The sequence below is a fragment of the Populus alba genome, chromosome 16, assembly GCF_005239225.2.
Source record: "Populus alba chromosome 16, ASM523922v2, whole genome shotgun sequence".
NCBI lineage: Eukaryota > Viridiplantae > Streptophyta > Magnoliopsida > Malpighiales > Salicaceae > Populus > Populus alba.
The window spans coordinates 1,977,844-1,998,058 of NC_133299.1; the positions used below are offsets into that span (position 1 = coordinate 1,977,844).

General features: G+C 33.5%; 3 protein-coding genes across 3 annotated transcripts; 2 read left to right on the plus strand and 1 right to left on the minus strand.

The window, feature by feature from the left end:
* Positions 1–336: 336 nt before the first annotated feature.
* Positions 337–5,226, minus strand: LOC118033167 (uncharacterized). Its single transcript, XM_035038058.2, has 5 exons — positions 5,069–5,226; positions 3,649–4,905; positions 3,413–3,534; positions 2,381–3,097; positions 337–2,283 (listed from the first exon to the last, which is right to left on the minus strand). Exons 2-5 carry the CDS (start codon positions 4,766–4,768, stop codon positions 349–351), a joined length of 3,894 nt encoding a protein of 1,297 aa, XP_034893949.1. The 5' UTR covers positions 4,769–4,905; positions 5,069–5,226; the 3' UTR covers positions 337–348.
* A 4,446-nt stretch (positions 5,227–9,672) lies between these two features.
* On the plus strand, positions 9,673–13,477 carry LOC118033169 (26S proteasome regulatory subunit 6B homolog). The gene is made up of 6 exons (XM_035038059.2): positions 9,673–10,246; positions 11,162–11,392; positions 11,731–11,889; positions 12,076–12,228; positions 12,411–12,494; positions 13,174–13,477. Exons 1-6 carry the CDS (start codon positions 9,770–9,772, stop codon positions 13,306–13,308), a joined length of 1,239 nt encoding a protein of 412 aa, XP_034893950.1. The 5' UTR covers positions 9,673–9,769; the 3' UTR covers positions 13,309–13,477.
* A 4,775-nt stretch (positions 13,478–18,252) lies between these two features.
* Positions 18,253–18,825, plus strand: LOC118033199 (zinc finger protein 3). Its single transcript, XM_035038093.1, has one exon. The coding sequence runs from the start codon at positions 18,253–18,255 to the stop codon at positions 18,823–18,825; it is 573 nt and encodes a 190-aa protein (XP_034893984.1).
* The last annotated feature ends 1,390 nt before the right edge of the window (positions 18,826–20,215 follow it).

Here is a 20,215-nt window from a genome sequence, read left to right on the forward strand (position 1 = left end):
TTCAATCAAATAAATTTTTGTTTCTTTTGTATTTGTTCAAACACTAATCAAACAACATATTAAGTAAATAATTAAGATAAATATTATTGATTATTTTCTAAAAGATAAAAGAAAGAAATCAAGGAATTAAACAAATTAAGAGAATTAGAAAATTACTTATATCATATAATCAAAGGAGATATTAAACATTTTGTATAATTTCGTTTATTCTATTTACTTTCCTTTTAAGTATTGTTCTGAAATAACACTAGAATTACTTAAAATAACCAAAAAAAGGAAAAAAAAAGAAAGAAAGAAAGCAAACACCAGATATGTGAGTATTTTTTTTTTTAAAAAAAACAGGACTTGCTACCTTTCAGGACCCTCAAGCCAATCCCTCCCACATATTAAAGCCTCAACGATTTCAGGACGTACGTGATTAAAGGTTGAGTTCATCTTCACTACTTCTTCAGCTGCGGAAGATTTTGAAACAATAGTTGATAGAGGAATTGCAAAGAAATCACGAGCCATTCTTCCGAGTATTGGGAATTTTGGAGCATTGGCATGCCACCATTCCAAGACATTATAATCCTTACTCAAGTTTTCTGGAGGTTGCTCTAAATACTGATCAAGCTCAACCTTCTGCGAATCCAGCGAGTTGCTTTCATATTTACGCTTCCGCCACACCCTGAATCCTTGAAGCATATCTTCAGAAGTTGGATTAAATGATGTGCAGCAATTCACATCAGCAAGAGTGGAATTGGATGCTGCCGTATTGCTGGAGTCACTAGCATATCTATGGTACACCCTTTTAAGATCGTTATGGAGTCTTGGCAAGAATAAGTTTGCATCACTGCCATAAATCTGGCTGTATCCATACTCCACAACATCAAGTTTAAAGCATGGGTTGAGAATTGTTAGGATTCCCAAAGCCAAGCAAAACTCATCAAATCTCACCAGCATTCTATCTGCCATCGAGCGAACAAATGCATGCTGGCTCCTCTTCCATTGTATCAAATTCTTATAGACACCACAAACGTTCAGGAAATAAAACTCTACGCCTGTAGAAGCATTGCATACGGACTCATGCAATATCAACACTTTCAAGCAGTCCAGTATGATCGTTGCTGTGTTCCACTCTTCCACGGATGGATTCACTCTGAATTCGCCGTCAGTTTGTTCAAGGTAAGCAAAGGCATTTCTTAAGTCTAATGCATTCTCGAGCATCGAAAAGGTGGTATCCCATCTTGTAGGAACATCTAGAGAAGCCTTGTTCTTGTCTTGCAACTTCAATTGATTGATTGCTTTCTGAAACATTTCTCTTCTATCTTGTGTTCCATTGACATATGCAATAGATTCTCTAATCTTACAAACAACACTCTTTATCTCGAAAAGTCCATCTTGAATAAGAAGATGAACAATCTGTGCATAAGAAGATAAAAAATATCCATCCCCATTGAGAAGTGAGTCTTGGTCAGAAAGCTTACTTTTTAATTCTCCAATCATCTGATCATTTGGAGGAGCAATATTTAACCATATGAAATTCAAATTCTTGCCAATGCCCCACTCTATAAGCACACTTCTAATGATTTCTTGTATAGTGTCTGCATCGTAATTGCCCTGTAGATTCCTGAAAGCAAGAATCTTCTGCTTCTGCTTCCATTCATCATCAATGAAATGCAAGGTCAAGCAACAGTATGTCATCTTTCTGTCGTCAGACGACAGCAATTCAATTGTTAAACAGAACAGACAAGAGAGGTTATTGAAACATCTGATGAGCTTCTCCTTCTCTTGTCTATAAATAACAAGAACATCAGCTTCAACCATGTCTTTTGAATGAAGTTGAAACATTGGCTGCAAATTCTTCGCAAAAGTTTCGAAAAACTCATGCTGAACCATATCCAGTGGATACCCATGCTTAATCATCATTCTTGCGATGTTTAGATGACCTCTTTCTTGATCGAACACAAAATTTCTTTGGATGGAACTTATTAAATCGCCAGATTCAACCAGAGGTGATGATTGTTGTTCTGCTCCTCCCTGTCTCTTGGACAAGCATTTTTGTAAATGTTTATGTAAATTTGAAGTTCCCCTCGTGCTTTCAGCTCGATACCGCTTATTACAATATTTACATGTAGCCCATGCTTCACCATCTTTTCCTTCATGCTTCTTAAATCCCTCCCACACACTGGATACCTTTCGTTTTTTGCTAATGGCCATGTCTCGGTTGGCATTGCCATTGCTAGGCAACTCTCTTTCAGCATTTATACCAGGAGTAGCCATTGCATATTGTTCTCTGACTTCCTGTCAGGAGATTGACAAGAAGGATGATTAACCACATGAAGCATGAAGCTATTTATAGCCAAAAATACAATGATATAGATTCAGTTAAGACAATCACCTGTTCAACAGTCTGATGTGTTTCCATCCCATCACTGGTCTGGTTAGATATGTCTAGTTCCATGATTTCATTTATGCTTGGAATACCATCTGATAGTACCAGTTGAGAGCTCCTAGAAACAGCTGGTGGTGGGATACTAGACACACCTACCTCCCCAAGCATTGCTCTGGAGCCATTAAGCTTATTTGTTTCCATACACCAAAGTTTCCACAAATTACCGCATTTCTTCTGCAAGGTGCATAGGAGTCCATTTATTGAAAGATGTTGTTCTGAACTTTCTTTCAAGTGAGGAGGGAGAAAAAATTCTACTACGTAATCGTTGATGCTGGTGCTGGTATAGGTGCTTGTGAGCTTGATTGCAACAGCAGCATGAAGGAAATACTTATGTGCATAGTCAACGAATGGATAATCGACCGCATCCAGCAGAGAAATATGAGGAACAAAATACAGATTCGATTGAAGTGCTTTACCAGCAATACCTTGCCCTTCCTTAATATAGCACTCCACATATCCATCAACAAATCTGTTCTTCCAGCAACTGTTTACATAGCAAGCCATATCCTCAATCTGTAGAATACGTTTCTCATTTGAATTTGCATTACCCTCCCCACCATGGGAAATCCATGTCAATGCCAGTGGAAACTTATGTACATGACATACATATTCCAATATGTCATATAGATTAGCTGAAGCAGCTATTTGATCCATCAAAAAGCCCTGAAAGAATAGTAAAAGAATTCTAATATTATATCAGTAATTAACAACAGCAGAAGCAGCAGATTTCAATGTATGAGATTAACTAAATTGAGTCTCACAATTGATGTAGAACTGTCACCAATTTTCCATCAATGAATGTCTATATTTTAACAGCGCAATAAGTATCAGAAATCAAATTAGGCTACTGAAGCGGAACTTCACCAATTTTGTTTAAAGAAACTACAGGACGATGTAGGATTCATTCCATCAAAAAACAAGAAGATTCAAACTGAAACTGCAAACTAGAGGAAAGTAATTGGAAACTTAGAATGCTACCCTTGGAGACCACATAATGTCTTCCCTATCATCTGCTTGTTCATCCACAGACTCGGAAGAAGTCATCAAGTCAGACTTCTCAGCTAGAGGGAACATAGTTACATCTTGTAATGTGATGGAACCTGTCAAAGAGATTACCAGTTGTCCACATTTCTTAAAACCACAAACTTATGAACATAAACATCGGTATGGGGATAACATAACAGGAAGGAAAAGAATGGAATAAGGTAATTTACCATCACTGAACTGAGATGGGTCAGAGTGTTTCCAAACCGAGGTGAAAACAAGTGGGCAATTGTGCCTATATAGCATAGGATGTCCATCCTTCTCTTGTATTCTGTATTTCAACTGGAAAATATGTCCATCGTTCTTCCACCACTGTTGCATTGGATGAAACCCAGCATGCAGTAGCCGCTCCTGCCATTGATACAATGACTCATGGCGTTCGACCCTGTCAATGCCCTCACATGCCACCACGTTCCCAATTTGCCGTCTGAAATTCCTCTTCCACAACTCCATGCCATCCACATCGCGGTCGAAGTTGTCCTCCTCTAGTGAGTGAAAAATAGTGGAATAGTATTGGAATGACTTAACAAACCGGTCCATGAAATCAGACCCGTTATGATTGGCTTCCTGCTCGACAATTATCATGATGTCTGGTTTCAAATCCCTCACCTTTGAGAGCACCTGCTCAAGGGCACCTTCCTGTGAAAGCAACTTGTGAAGTGAAAACGACCATCTCACGACTAGCATCTCATCCTCCCTTGTCCTCCTGATCTTAGACACACAACATTCAATGATTTCTTTCGCGTTGTTGGCCACCACTTGTCTCAACTCGAAATCAACCCTGAGCCGTTCAGCAGCTCGAGTGAGTTTGCTGCGTATTTGTTGTAGATAGTCAAAATTCCTGGACAGTTTCGGTACGATGCTGGTCAACCGAAAAGATGGCAGGCCACCAGGCTGATTCGCAAGATCTCGCATCAAATCATGCCACAAAGAGGTGTATAGCATGACTGAGAAATCAATAACATGGAGTGGTTTATTTCCAGTGCGAAAGCCATGGATGGCATGCGTGGTGGTGAAGTAAGAAAACCAGTAGAAAGGATAAAATACATAATTGTAGAAGTCCTCTAGATTTGAGGAAGGTACTAATGGCAAAGGATATCGAGGATGCAGTCCATTGACTCGCCGGACTAAAGCCTCTGCAAAGTTTTTCACAACCTTCCTTGTTGCTATGTTGGGTTCTGTAGAAACTAGATGTGTGATTTCCTCCAGAAGTGACTCTGCAAGATCCAGATTACCACCTTCAATTGCCTTGGCACTCTCCATCAATTTATTGAAGAGAAGACTGGCCATTGTAAGCAACAAAATCTGATGAGCTGAATCAAATGTTTTGTTTTCTCGGGAGTAAAATAATATTAAAAGACGTCAATGGCATCCCAGTTGCTTCCTTGATGCTGGTAAATGTCTTCATGCAACTGGCTGTCCATTGACTTTATTTCCATGAATTGAAATAAGAAAAATTCAGTAACGATAAAAAAAACTTCATGCTTCCAAGCTCTAAAATCACAGAACTAAACTATAAAAAAACTCCAAGTTAAAAGAAACTTTTGAATCTAATTTAGGCATAATCTCGTTAGATATCAGTGTGCTGACCTCATAAGCAACCCAGCTCTATCCAATGATAAACTCGTTTAAATCGTCCCAACTTTCTCCAAATCAAGATTTATACAATAAACGACGACTGCATCGTAAGGATGTGTTTACTCTCTAGAGATCAGAACTTGATCTTGAATAACAACATCAACAGTGCAGAAATCACTATTTTATTTGTCTTTCAGCAGTGATATCGAAATCGTGTTTATATATAATATATAGAAATCACATTAATTTATCAAGGATTGACAGGTAGTCATTGACTTTACTTCCAAGAAATGAAGTATAAAAAAATTCGCTCTGAAAAGTCCTCCTTGAGAGGCATTTTTTAAATCAGAACTTGATCTTGAATGACAAGATAAACAGTGCAGAAATCACAATTTTACTTTTTCTTTTAGCAGTGATGTTGCATCATATAATTCTTTTTTTCTTTTTCTTTTTCTGTAGCAGTACTTGTTACAGTATGGGATAGGAAATTCTTGCTTCCACTTCATTGCAATTGACAACTGGGCTAACCCCACAGCAAATGGCTATGCAGAAATCATAATTTACAATATCCCAAGACTGTTCCAGGAAAACAACAATCATGCATAGGTTGTTCCAAAATTGGGTTGAACTTGAAAACAAAAAACAAAAATTAAGCCAAAATCACCACAGGTAAAGAAAAATCAAGTTGGTGGACCTTCTATGGTAAATGTTAATTCCTCTAATTTTTTATCAGACTCCCTTTTGTGATCTCCCATTCTTTCCTACAAACAAGTATTTTCAAAATTTGGTAACAGAAAAAAATTTAGCTAGTATTTGTTTGGCATCGAGGTTTACCTATTTTTTATTAAAACTTGATTTTTTTTACTTTGTTTTTATATATTTTTAAATAAAAAATATTTTAAAAAATAATTTTTAACCAAGTTAAGGTCAAAATAGTATAGAGTTAACAATATGGTCCGGCAATTTCACCATTGGCAAGCCTCGGAAAGAAAATAAGAGGACATACAAAACTGATATATTGATTAGTAAATTCAAGTTTACAAATTGTTATCTCTAAACAATATTCAGATCATTGAAAGGTAGCTAAAACATGCAAGAGCCATCTGTTGATGTTCATTGATCATTGGTTCTTGAATGAAGAATGATATCTCATATATCATCAAAAGAAGACTCAGTAAAGAAACCTACATCATTCTCCCATCCAACAGAAGCCGCCTCAAGCCACATCTCCTGATTTGCAGTAATCTGCTGCGGTTCTTGAGCTTGTGACAGATCAGGTCCCGAGTTGACGGTCACGGATGCACCAAGCTCCATTGAAACTGTTGCAGCCTCAAGCCTCATGTCCTGATTATGGATAATATGCTGGGGTTCCAGATCTGGTGACCTTATAGGTATAGAGTTGATCATCAATGTGCTTTGAATGATCTTGAGTATGTCATCATCTTCAGCAACTTCAAAAACTTCTGCATTGATGTGTTTCCTTTTTCTTGAGGTTGGTTCCGTATTTGAAGAACCACGTTCGCTCTTCTTGAGCTGAGAGACCACAATATTTTCAGAAATAGATTGTGAACTATACTCCAACAGTATCCAACCATCCTTGACTGGTTTTCCATGTTTGTGGTATCGAAATCTTTTCTTCGTTCCAATAACAACTCCTTCACTGGATTTCACTTCCTTGCCACCATCACCATGCCAGGTACCGCCATGAGTACCAGCACTTCTATTCATATTCTTAGTAGCATTGGTTGTTTTCTTATGTAACGTTGTAAGAAAATAAAGCCCGTTATCACCAAACTTGTGACCCTGAAATTTGTTGAATATTTCCCAGGGTTCTTCTTCACCATAAAGATCGCAGTCCTTGATCAAGGTGGCATCTTCTCCATGTAATCTTCCATGAACCTTGTTGTGTAGATAATAGTTGATCAGTTCTTCTTCAGTGGGGAAGAACTTGTATCCAGGAGGTGGGCGAGGAAGACCGTTTTGCATTGTTTAAGACAAGAATATGATAAGGGTTATACGATATTGATCAATGATAAAGAGAGCTGCTGCTAGGGTTTCTTTTTTTTCTTATCAGGAGAGATCATCTGGTTTATATATAGGAAGAGAGCCAAAGAATCAGTTTTAATTAGGATTATTACAAGATATACTGAGGATTATCCAATTAAATATAAGTTGTCTAATATTAATTAATATTTTTAGGGTAAATTCCAAAACACTTCATATTAACGGGTGGATTGTTTTAATTGTATTGAAATATTTATGTAGGTTAGCTATTAGACCCACACATAGGTCATCTACTTACAAAAACTTATTTTAATTTTTTTAATCAAAATTCAATTAATTAAAATCTAATTTAATTTAATTTAATTTAATTTCTAGACATATGTAATTGATATGTACTTGATTGCATATGAGGCCATAAATTAATTATAAAATCTATTTTATCCCAAGTTTTTCCAATCCATAATTTTTTTTAACTTCAAAAACTTATTTACATATATGTTATTATTGTTATTGTTTTTATTTTAATGTATATTTTATAAAATTCAAAACCAAACCCAGAAAACATAAATCCAACATAAGTTCAAATTTTCAAATATAAAGATTTAAGCAATGTAACTGATTGGCATCATAAATGCAAAAAATATGTCATAGATCAAATTATATGATAAATTTGTATTCATGAAATGATAATAATTACATAAACTTTGAAGTATATTTTCCAATAAATTTATTTTCTTACCTTTGAAATGTTATTTTTCATAAAGTTTCTCTATATATCTATTCTATTTTTGAAGATTTTGCTTTCATGTTAGTCAATAACTTGCTAGTAACTTGCACTACATAACAAATTGTAATATTGATTTCATAAAGTTTCTCTATCTATTCTATTAAATATTTTATTTTATTGAAAAATTTAATTGTAATATTGATTTTGTAAAAACACAATAAGAATAAAATGGAGGGTTTTTTTTTTTTTTTTAAAAAAAGGAAGAAGATAATGTGAATGGTAACGGTTGCAACGATATGATGGTGGTTAAAAGTGGTTGATGTTGCTTCCCTTCCTATAGGCTTCCGCTTCTCCCTCAACAACAATGCTAGATTTCCGCAGGTTTCCATCGATCATCGGTATATATTTGATTAATATATTCTAAATATCTTTTTAAATATTCCTTATACATAATATCAACTTTTAAAAAAAAAATTATAATATACACAAATCTTAATAATTCTAGTTAATATTAGTCTTAATAGGATATTAATTAGAAATATTTATAAATAATATTTTAATACAATAAAAATCATCATAATTATAACTAGGTAATTTTCTTTGTAATACAAATTTTTATATTTATAATCACCCTAATAGATGAAGAGGAAAGTGAGTCAGAGGAAGGAAAAAGTTATTTTTCTCCTATTTTCTATTTCTTGGATGAAAAAATTAATTAAAATAATCCTGAAAGAGAAAAAATTAATTAAAAGAAAACAAAAATATATATATGTCAACTTAGATAAACTCATTAATCATATGATCACATGCATAAGATTGGAATATTAAATTCATAGAAAAAAAGGAAAAAATAATAAAAAACCACAAAGTCAATAATTAAATGTTAAATAATAAAATTAAAAAAAATAATTTTATAAAAAAGCCTAAAAAAACTAAAGTCAACCTATACTAAAATTCAAAAACTCATGACCCTAGTCATGAGTTTAGGACCAATCTTATAGAAGATAAATCCTAAAAAATCAACTAAGTAAAATTATATATTAATAAAATGATAAATAATGAAACTAAATGAAAAACACAATAAAAAAATAAATGGAAATTAGAAAAATAAAAACTAAATTTTATACAAAAATATTTTGAAATTTAATTATGAGTGACATTGAAAATAAAATTTAATTAGGTAGGGACAAAAAATGATTTATGAAAATATGAACCTAATAATCTTTGTTTGCTTTATTATATCACTAAATCTATTTTCATAAAATTAAAAAATTGCGTTGATATGATTATATAACCAGAATATTCAAAAATTATGAAACACAAATAAAATATATTTAAAATGTAAAAAAAAAAATAAAGCTAAGCATAGCTTGGACCGTATTGACATAGTAATAGATGCGAGCTTATAATATTTATTTATATTATTATATATTTTTTAATCATCTAATTTATTAATTACAACACTAAAATGCATAACTATTAAATTTATTAAATCAAAAAACCTAATCTGAGTTGAATTTTTAATTAAACCAAATAATATATTAACCAGGATAAAAACCCAATTCAAATTTGTTTAGGATTGATATAACAGGAAAAAAAAAACAAATAAAGTGCTATCCTTTAAAGAATAAAGGTTAAAAAAATAATCTCACTGAACCAAACTTTTTTAAAATTAAATTAGTGTTTTTAAAATAATTTTAATAAACTAATAAAAAATTGAAAAAATATAATTTTAACCGTGCATTTAATATTAAACACATAAATATATGGGTCATCAAATAAACAAGGCCTAATACATCTAAGGCCAGTAAAATCCGATAATTTGCAGCCCATCTAAAGCCTGCCTCTTTCCATATCTCCTTGCACCCAATAAATAAAACTTCTTCCGCAGATTTCTTGCTCAACACCCCAAGCTCGCTCAGCTCTTCCTCTTTTTCTGCTCTTCTCCTCTGCTCTTCCCCACACATCAATCAATCATTATCATGTCGGCGATGGTACTAGACCCGAAACCCGCCCCAGCCACGGAGCCAAGATCCGACCTTGTACTGGACCCATCAACCATTCCCATCGAAGACGACGATCTTTACAGTCGCTTAAAGTCTCTCCAAAGGCAGCTCGAATTCATCGAAATTCAAGAAGAGTATGTGAAAGATGAACAGAAGAATTTAAAGCGAGAACTCCTCCGTGCGCAGGAAGAGGTGAAGCGGATCCAGTCAGTGCCGCTTGTTATCGGGCAGTTTATGGAGATGGTGGATCAGAATAATGGGATTGTTGGTTCGACTACGGGTTCGAATTATTATGTCAGGATTTTGAGTACGATTAATAGAGAGTTGTTGAAGCCGTCGGCTTCTGTGGCGTTGCATCGTCACTCTAATGCTCTCGTTGATGTTCTGCCGCCGGAGGCTGATTCTAGTATTTCTCTGCTTAGTCAGAGTGAGAAACCTGATGTTACTTATAATGTAAGTGATAAACTTTTGATTTGTGGGTTTTTGAATTTGGGGTGTTTATAATTTGTAACTTGGTGATTTGACTAGCTAGGGTTTGGTAATTTGGGGTTAAGGGTTTTAATGGTTTGCTAGAGTGGGGAAAGATTGTGTTTGTGATGTAAGGTTCAATTTTTGAAATTAGGGTTTTTTGGGTGGTGATTGATTGAATTGGTTTTTTTTTAATTTGGGTTTGTAAATTTGGTTTAAGAGTTTCAATATTTACCTAAGTTGATATTAGCTACTCAATAAAGTAAGCTTCAATAAATTTGGTTTAGGAATTTTCTTTTGGTTGGGATTTGGGTTTTTTAAGTTACTAATTTGGTGTTTGAGTAGCTAGGGGTTCTTTAATTAGGGTTATGAAAAATTGGGGTTTTGTATATTGGTTCTGTTTTTTGAATTAGAGTTTGCTGTATACCCAAATTGCTGATTGATTAACTAGGTGTTTGAATTTTACAATTTCTAAAAATAGTCTCATTTAGGGTTTATTTTGTAGTTTTTTGCTTGGTTCGGTACCCTTGTGGATAAATTGTTTTCACGTGAACACTGCTGTTGCTAAATATATGGGTTTTCTGAAAAGAAGTCAGATTTTGTTCTTTGTGAGTTTTTGTAGTTGGAGCCTGATTATTGTTTTTTCTCTTAGGCCGTAATCTTGTTTTAATGGGGGCTTCTTTAAGTTTTTTTATTTTTAATTGTTGGTTTGAGATTTTTTTAACTACTGGAATCTAGAGAACTGTGTATGTTTTGATTTCTAGTTCTTGCACTAATGATCAAGTGACATAGGGCCACAAGCTGCAATATTCATTACTTTGTGTCATTTAGTTTCTCATTTGAGTTCAAGAATCTAATCTCAACTGACACATGTTTCCTATTCTTCTATGATATTGCCAGGACATTGGAGGATGTGACATTCAAAAGCAGGAAATTCGCGAGGCAGTCGAGTTGCCACTAACTCACCATGAGCTGTACAAACAAATTGGTATCGACCCGCCTCGTGGTGTCTTGCTCTATGGTCCTCCTGGAACTGGAAAAACGATGCTTGCCAAGGCCGTTGCTAATCATACAACAGCAGCCTTTATTAGAGTTGTTGGCTCTGAGTTTGTTCAGAAGTATCTGGGCGAGGTATGTTTTGCATGTCCCAGTGGTGTTAAATTATTTGAGTTATCATTAACAGTTTCATTTATTTGCATGTTTTAGCTCTTCTTACGAAAGTTCTTAGAATCTGAAATTAGTTGTCTATTCCCTGATAAAGATAGAATCATGTAATTCATTCCTCTATAAATCCACCTGATAACCTTTTCTTGTCTCATGTGATATCCATCTGAGAAATTAAAAGCAGAATCATTGTTTTGAGAAGTCTCTTGACATTTGGTAGCTTTACTTTGTGGACATACTTGACTGGTGATGATTGCCTACATTTGCACCCCCAGTATAATGTCTTTTCCCTTCTTTTATTCCAGGGTCCCCGCATGGTTCGTGATGTTTTTCGTCTTGCTAAGGAGAATGCCCCAGCAATTATTTTTATTGATGAGGTAGATGCTATTGCTACTGCTAGGTTTGACGCTCAAACTGGAGCTGATAGAGAAGTTCAGCGTATTCTGATGGAGCTCCTGAATCAGGTATGTGTGATGAAAACCTTTACATAATTCACAATTAAAAAAAATTGTCTGGCATGTAAAGTCGTGTTTTTATGCTTAAAAGGGTTTTTGTTCCAACCATAAATAGCTTCATTATGATGCACATGTTATGTTGGTTGCCTTAGTGATCAGTTATCTACTTTTGTTGATGATTGAATTCTGCTATAGATGGATGGGTTTGATCAGACAGTAAATGTCAAGGTCATAATGGCAACTAATCGGGCTGACACTTTGGACCCTGCACTTTTGCGTCCTGGAAGACTTGACCGGAAAATTGAATTTCCTTTGCCTGATCGACGGCAGAAGAGGCTTGTTTTCCAGGTAATTTCCTTGTATGTTTCAATGGCAATATGTTATTTCTCATATTTTATAAGATTGATGGATTCATCCTCTTTGAACATCTTCTTATGTTCTGACATCATTGTTTCACAGCATCTTACTTCACAATGTATTGGCATTCTGGATTCAGTGGAATTTACTTTGAGTTGGTTTGTTTTTGTCAGGTTTGCACTGCAAAAATGAATTTAAGTGATGAGGTGGACTTGGAGGATTATGTGTCTCGACCCGATAAAATTAGCGCTGCTGAGGTTAGTTGCTTTTGCAATTTTTTGTTAGCAGCTGGTTTTTCAAACCTGCATTTTCTTTCTTATGCATTTTGCATATTTTCTTTCACCTGATTTCTTCAGTGCTACTCCCCTATGGAGATCTTATAATCATTGAGGTTCTGGTTTATTTGGGAAGGAAAACAAAGGCATGTAGGAATCAGAGGCTGGATATAAAGTTAAAGCTATAAATTATGGTTTTGTTTGTCACAGATAAGTTCATAAAGTTCAGTAGATGTCTTTAGTGGTTCTTTAATGTCAAGCTAATTAATTTCTTATAAGATGCTTTTTATTAGGGATAATGTGGGTAACTAGACTTCATAGAACTCTTGCATTATGTAGTGATACTACCAGAATATTGCATTACAAGGACTGTGATGTAGCAAATTTTTGGGATTAGGTTATGCATCCCATACATTGTGGATATGCATTTGGTATTTTATGAACTTTTCAATTTTTGGCCTGTTCTTCTCCCTTGGGCCCTTAGCTTGTGTATGAAGGTTTTCAACTGTGAAATGAGGTGGATATTAGAAATGAGAGAGGTTTAGATTGTTAATGGGAAGAGGGGTTCAAAAGCAATTCCCCCTCCCCATACCTGTCTATGCTAATTTTGGCTCTGACTAAATTTCTTATTATCCACCTGCAATTGAATGGCTGTTTGCAGATTCAAGCTATTTGCCAAGAAGCAGGCATGCATGCAGTTCGCAAGAACAGGTATGTCATACTTCCTAAGGACTTTGAGAAAGGCTACCGAACCAATGTGAAGAAGCCTGACACTGACTTTGAGTTCTACAAGTGAGATCTGGAAGCACGCACATCATTTATCATACAACTCGTTGCTCATGTTGGTGAAGTTATGTAGGCAACAAACAATCTGCTCACCTTTTGATTTTGTTCTGTAAGATATTGAGAAGAAGATTGCATTATGTAGTTTGGTTTTATATGCATTTGGAGTCATTTTCTCGTTTCTTCTCGATATATTTTCTATTTTACATTCGTGTTTAGATGATTTGTGAAGCTGGACATTATCACTTCTCTCGCAATTTGTTAGGGGTTTGACTGTTTGCCAATCGTAGCTTATGAATGGTAGACATGCTATGTTTCTTTAAGAATGCCATCTCCTCGACAAGTGAATGTGTAAAGGAAAAGAACTGTTAGTGATGTGGCCTAGGAATGTGGATCAGCCAGGATAGGGTTGCTGGTTAACTCTAATAATAGGCGATTAGATTGCTTGATCAACTGAAGGATGGAAAAAAGATGCATCTAAACAAGGCGAACTAGGTGTTTAGGCAGTTGTACCCCTTTGTTTGGAAGGTAGAAATCCAGTTTTCTGTGTCAGAGCTGCCATGCCTGTGAACCCTGCCTTCAGGGTTTCTCAGGTCACATATTTTCCGGCCCTCGCAACTTCGTGCTCTGTTTCTGTCCTTACTTTCATAGGTATCTTTTAAAAGGGTAGCATCTGGCCTCTTTTCGAGTGATCAGGATGCAGTCAGCTACCTAGTTTTGTCTCCATCGTCAAAACTAGAAAATGCTGCCGTAGATTACATGTAATGATTCTTGCTATCAGTTTAGCAGCAGGGCCCTAGCTTGAAACCAACATGACTTGTTTACGGGCTGGGCTTCTTCATGAAGTGCCCAATTCTGAGATAGGGATGAAAAAGTTTCAAAGTATGAAACCATGCCTCTCCGTTTCATATCCGTTCTGATAAATACCCGTCATTTTGCAGAAATAGGTCCCTAGGTACGAGTCCCTCTTAAAATTTATCAAAGGTACTAAAATGTTTTAATAAGAAATATTAGGACTAAAAATCTTAATTGGTGTCATATTTGTAAAAATTATTAAGTTTAAGGATTAAAGTAACTTTTTTCTTAGCAAACTCTTACGGCCAGTGGGTTAATGTTAGAAGCTAATTGTAAGCTTCATCAACTAGGTTTTAGGCTTCCGGGTATGGTGGTCTAAGTTGATATAAGGTTTTTTTTTTTTTAAAAAAAAAAAAAAAGAGAAAAAAACAAAACAAGGTTATTTTAAAGAAAAAATGCAGAGTTTTTCCACTGACATGGTCGGGCAGGGTCAGGTCTTGGGTTAGTAAATTACCGGGTTGAATCAGATAATACAAGTAGGGTTAGTAGGGCAAGAAAACTACTAACTAATAATAGCTAGGGGTCATGAATTTAATTTAGTTGGATGCATCCAGAAAGATCGTTCAAATAAAATAATTAGTTCATCTAAAACTATTTTATTCTGTTGAGAAACAATTAATTAGTCTTATGAGTCCACCACGCCAATTAACTATTTACTAAAAGAACATCGCCTTGTATTGTTCATTCTCTTGTACCTCTGTGTGCCTGGCTCGTCCTTTTCTTTTCTTTTTTCCTAAGAAAATACTTGTTTTGGGCTATTGTTTTTTTTTTTTAATTTCATTCTTTTACATTTATTTTCACGTGCCTGATAATTTATTTTGGTTTATGTGTTAAATTATACTCGTATTGTGGGAAAAAAAAAAATCTTCTCATTATATTGGTGCCTGTGATGTCAAAAACCTTATTTTGTGAAAAAATTATAGTTTAAACCTGTGATTTTTTACTTTTTCAGTTTTAGTATTTGTTTTTTATGGGTTTTATCTTTCACTATTAAAAAAAAATTTATTTTATATTTCAATCCCTAAACTTTAAGAGAAGAGATAGGGCTAAGAAAAAAAAGGAGAGAGAAAATCGTTGATATACTATATTTTAACATCCAAGAAACTGATTTTTATGTTGACAAGAAAAGCCTCATTGAAGTGTTGCTTACCATTCATGTCATAAAAAAAATGGATATGGATTTAAAAAAAGTTGTTTACTTTATTTTGATTTTAGTTTTTTTGATAAATTTTCTTTGAAAAGTTAAGTCAGGTTTTGATCGGGTCAACCAAGTTATTGGTGAATCATCCAATTGACTAGATTCTAACATAACAACTCTTATTTGGTTTTATTTGAAACTCAACCCAATTCAAGGGATATTTTACTGGAACACCAAGTTGACCTACCACATTAAATTAGGTTTAATAACATTATCAAAACATTTCATGCAACAATGCTTATAAAACTAACCAATTACCAGTAAAGGAGGAAAAGTATTCTTCTTCGTAAGAAAACAACTCGGGTGAAATGCACTTACTTTATTGTTTATAAGAATAGTAAAGTAGATGTTCCTCCCCCCTTCATTTATCTTTTAATTCAGTTTTGTTTTCCATTAATCTCATCTTTATTTTTCTTAATAGTATTCATTTGGTTTTTTTTTTTTGAAACGACCAAATTAACTGAGTCTTATTAAGTCAACTCCCGCACATTTTATTTTAAACTCAGGTTAGACAAGAAGTCGGGTCGGGTTGCTTTTAGACTGACTAAGTTAACTACATCATGTTGAGGAGACTCTCACACAGTTTAATTTAACACCTAGGTTAAGCAAGGAGCTAGGTTGGGAGATTTTTTTTGTTAATTTTATTATTTTTTTAACTTTATTTTATATTGTTTTACTGATTGACTAGGTTATCTTTGAACCAATAAAATCAGCTAGGTTATATTTACACAATTTAATTATAAATTGAAGTTAGATAAAAAATTAGATTGAAAATTTTAAAGTTGACCCGTTGAATTGAATTAAATTTAATAATAATTTTAATTTTTTTATAATTTAAAGATTTATTATTATTTATTATGCTAGAAAAGTTTTTTTTTTATTCCGCGGTATAGTGTAGTATAAACGAGTACTAGAATGAGGAAGAAAGAAACGGGATAGTGGTCAAAGGCTTTATGGTCTAGCGTAGTCAACGGTTATTAATGATCTCAACCTCCACGAGCCCATTTCGTTTTGGCGGTAGAATCAATGAATCATGTGTCTATGGCAAGTTAACAAATGCTTTTCTTTTTCGATCAATGAATAATCTCACTCACAAATAGTCTTGAAGGTTCATTGGACGTCAAGAAACTGAAAATATTTTGGACAGTCTTTTTATGGAGAGTCTAACTGTTGTTAAGATATTGTTTTATAATATGGTTAAAATCATGTTTTTTAAAAAATTAAAATTATTTTTTATATATTTTTAAATCGTTTTAATATATTAATATTAAAAAAAATTTTTAAAAATAAAAAAAATATTATTTTAATAAATTTTCAAATAAAAAACATTTTAAAACAAAACCGCTCCCATACTTTTAAACATCAAAACTTATTAAATGGTCATAACTAGTATGCCATCATGTGTTATAATGAATTGAAAACTTATCTAAATCTATCAAAAGGAAAAAAAAAAAAAGAAGAGAGAGAAAGAGAAAAAGAAATTCTATTATCTACATTTTATTCATCCCTCCATGTACCATGTGAGTGATCATCTTTCCAAAACAAGTTAAGAGAAAAGTGATGCCTATTAATTGCATTCAAATTCAGTATTTAGCAATGATAATTACTTTCAAATAAGACGTTTAATTAGTAATGGAGGAGTGTTAATTAGATTTACTCTCTAACTCACTCATTTTTCAACAAGAATACTTTTTTGAAAAATCCTACGATGTTCAAGTTGTAGCTATTGGATACTTACAGTGCAGACGAGAGATTAACACAAAGACAACATAGAAAAGAGATATTGTATCCCCACAAAGAGTTATAAGAATTTCTTCTCTTTTTAAATTTTCCTTTTTCTCGTTTCTCTTTTCTATTTATATTTATTTAAGTATTCAGTAAAACAACGTGAGTATCATCAAATATTTTTCTCATGGTTCAATGCATTAGTATCAAAATTTGATATATGATAGGAAATAACTTGAGATAATCAAGCGTATTTTGTTTTTAGAATGAAACAATTAAGCATAGTTCTTACAATTATTACTGTTTCTCACATATAGAGTTATAATTACTCTCAAGGCCAGTTAGGAAATCCTAGAAAGATTGGATTTGAAAAGGAAACCAGAAAATATTTGTTTACAAAAAATCAACCTTAGAAAATAAATTAACTTCAATAAGTATGATTACCACTTTTATCCCCCCCAAAAAAAAATTATTTGAGTCTAAATATCTTCTTATAGATATGGGGATCAAGAATTGAATATGAGTGCTTAAATTTTCTCCCTTAGCCTCAAGTTTAACCATTTACCATGTAGTATTTAGTTATTTATAGAAGAAGATTTTAATTTAACCTTGGTTTTAAGTTTAATTAATGGATGATTGAAGAGTAACCAAAAAAAAAAAGAAATGGGAATTTAATGTGGAATTGGTAATTAATTTATATTTTTTTATATTAACTTTAATACTTAAAGGTCTTTCACAAAAAAAATGAAGTCAAATTAAAAAGCAAAATGATGTGAAAAGGAGAGTTAGCAACCATGTACGCATTCCAAAGCCAAATATTCAGTACGTACCCTTAGAAGAAGAGGTGGACTGATTCTCAAATCAAAGTTGTTTTTCCTCAGATCATTGCCCTAAAATTGGAAAAAGAACACCTTAACATCAATAAAGAGGGAAGAAAAGGAAACCCTAAAATGAAAATTAAACATGAAGGACACAAGAAGTCAAAGGTCAAAACTATTCATTAGTTCCTTGCCATTTCTGCTCCTTAATGATACATGGAATATGAGATATATTTCCATGCATGGAGGATATGAAATCAGTTCTTCCTCCATATATACCCAACACCCTCATCTCTTTCAAAGCCACAAGCAAACTCAAACTCACTCCATTAGCATCAAACCCTTGCTATCAACTCTCGCCATGTCTTCCACAGAGCAAAATAGTGCTGCAGAAAACATGAATAGTAATAGATCAAGACTTGATCTAAACCTAATGGATTTCTTTGAGGGAAACTCGATCGGAGAAAGGCGGATGTTCAAATGCAAGTACTGCAAGAACAAGTTCACCACTTCACAAGCACTAGGAGGTCATCAAAATGCCCATAAACGTGAGAGAGCCATAGAGAAGAGGGACAAATTGCTGAGTGAGCATATGACTTATGTACCATACCCATTCTGGGACATGGCAATAAGATCTCCCATGCATTATTCTTCTCTTGGAAAGAGCCTAGGGGTTGATTCGAGTTCTATGATTCATAAGCCCTATAGCCATTGGTTCAGTGGTGGTTTTGGACAGGCCGGTGGACGGCGTTACGGGGGGCCATCAAGGCCACTTTTTATGAACCATCAACCTAGCTCGTCCCATATGCAAAATGGAGGGCTGCAGCCTATGCCTAGCAATATCCTTACAAATGGCAACCATACTGGGGGCTCTAGCGCTTCAAATAATCAGAAGGAAGAAGGGCCAAGACTTGAGTTGTCGCTTAAACTTTAATTAGCCATTTCTTTAGCCATTAATAAGCATTACATGCATGTTAAGTTATACTTTCTTCGATGATACTTTTCTATTTCATTTTAAAGCCCGTTGTCTTGAGGTACACAATCTCCTTCTCAAAAAGCTTTGTTCCTTCCTTTCACGTGAGGTTTTTCCTTCTTTGAGAGTTTGATATTGTTTTCATCTTGACGATTTTATAATTTCAGAAGAGGAGAATCTGGCAAACAGTGCACCAGTTAAAAAAAAGAAAGACATATTGTTATTAAGGGAAATTAACCTGACTACTCGATCTCCTACCAAGAAAGGAATACGCGAACTTAATTAATGAAAAAATCCTGAAATATTATAGTTTTTTCATTATAATTAATTTAATGTTCAGAGTGCCCTTATACCGTCAAGCAACAGTGTCAACTTATAGCTAATAATCACAAATTAAATTACACTACCAAAAACAAGAATAATAAGTTTAGTTAGTTAGATTAGTCCACCGCATTGATGGTGATTTGAGCCAATTTACTGGTAGTAATACAAGCTCATAAACACTTGGTTGGTTAATTTTTTTTCCAATTAAGAGTAACTACTTGGTTAATTACATATCAGAATGGCTCTTGTCCACTCAAAGAAAATGAAACCCATCATAATAATTATTTATAAATTCTATTTTTTTATAATAAAAAAAAAAGCCAGGGATCAATGTACCGAAATTACCACAATTTGTTATGATTTTGACTACTAGGGTTTAGGGAAGTAAGAATTTCGACGTGAGGGTGCCAAAGTATAAAGATATATAATATATGTGCATATCTTTTATTGTGATCGACATGCATAAAGATATATTCCAAGCAAGTGTCTTATGAATATCAATATCCTTTTCAAATGGCCTTAATTTTTCACATCATGTTTTATATAATTTGTGAAAAGTAACTCTTAATTTTCAGTCATAATTTAAAAGTTATTTTTTTTTATAAATAATTTATGATAAAAATAAGTTAAGTTCAAAATATTATGTTCAAAACAAAAGCCTAAATCAATTAGTAAAATTCTTACCAAACTAAAACTTAATTTTAATTAATAATTTATTAACAACTATTACATATAAGCCGTAATTAGAGAAGGAAAAATATATAAAAAGTAGATGGATAAAACATTCATAAACAACGCGAACACTTATATTTACTAAAAAAAAAAAAAAGTTTGAAATATGCAAGTTAAAGATACTTGTACTCGTCAATTGTTAATTAACTTTTTTTTATTAGGATTGTTAATTAGATGATCATTTTTTATTCGGTTTGATTTTTATATAAAAAAAAATAACCAAATCAGTTTTGATTCGGTTCGGTTATTTTAGCACAAAAACCAATTTAAATTGATTTGGCTCGGTTTTTTTCTA

Excerpts from the sequence above, each read along its gene's own strand:
- LOC118033167 (XM_035038058.2), bottom strand. The coding sequence starts at position 4,768 with ATGGCCAGTCTTCTCTTCAATAAATTGATGGAGAGTGCCAAGGCAATT. Across the intron at positions 3,098-3,412 it reads ACATTATGTGGTCTCCAAGG|GGCTTTTTGATGGATCAAAT; the intron begins GTAGCATTCTAA and ends CTATTCTTTCAG. Across the intron at positions 2,284-2,380 it reads CACATCAGACTGTTGAACAG|GAAGTCAGAGAACAATATGC; the intron begins GTGATTGTCTTA and ends ATCTCCTGACAG.
- LOC118033169 (XM_035038059.2), top strand. The coding sequence starts at position 9,770 with ATGTCGGCGATGGTACTAGACCCGAAACCCGCCCCAGCCACGGAGCCA. Across the intron at positions 10,247-11,161 it reads AACCTGATGTTACTTATAAT|GACATTGGAGGATGTGACAT; the intron begins GTAAGTGATAAA and ends TGATATTGCCAG. Across the intron at positions 11,393-11,730 it reads TTCAGAAGTATCTGGGCGAG|GGTCCCCGCATGGTTCGTGA; the intron begins GTATGTTTTGCA and ends CTTTTATTCCAG.
- LOC118033199 (XM_035038093.1), top strand. The coding sequence starts at position 18,253 with ATGTCTTCCACAGAGCAAAATAGTGCTGCAGAAAACATGAATAGTAAT.